Here is a 229-nt window from a genome sequence, read left to right on the forward strand (position 1 = left end):
ACCAATGCTGTCGCATGAAGAATAACTGACTTATCAGAAGAAACAAAGGCGATCGCAAGCTGATAGGGAGAGAACGTTTTGAACATTGAATGAAGACCAATCGATAGCACGCCATCATTCTCATTCAGGAAGGGGGGAAGCGCATCCACACGGAAGGTCCTCGTTGTCCTTCTCAAGCTACTCTTGTTTCTTCTGATTCATCTTGGCTTGGGGGTCTTCTGCGAAACTG

General features: G+C 46.7%; 1 protein-coding gene across 1 annotated transcript in view; it reads left to right on the forward strand.

Annotated features, from left to right (window-relative positions):
- CSUI_007295 (uncharacterized protein) overlaps positions 1–214 on the forward strand; it is a 432-nt gene extending 218 nt beyond the window's left edge. Inside the window, exon 1 of the mRNA XM_068067443.1 lies at positions 1–214. This exon is cut by the window's left edge and continues 218 nt beyond it. Coding sequence (XP_067920583.1) covers positions 1–29 — 29 coding nt within the window. The 3' untranslated portion in view covers positions 30–214.
- Positions 215–229: the final 15 nt, after the last annotated feature.

Source organism: Cystoisospora suis (assembly GCF_002600585.1).
Source record: "Cystoisospora suis strain Wien I chromosome Unknown contig_3829, whole genome shotgun sequence".
Classification (NCBI taxonomy): domain Eukaryota; phylum Apicomplexa; class Conoidasida; order Eucoccidiorida; family Sarcocystidae; genus Cystoisospora; species Cystoisospora suis.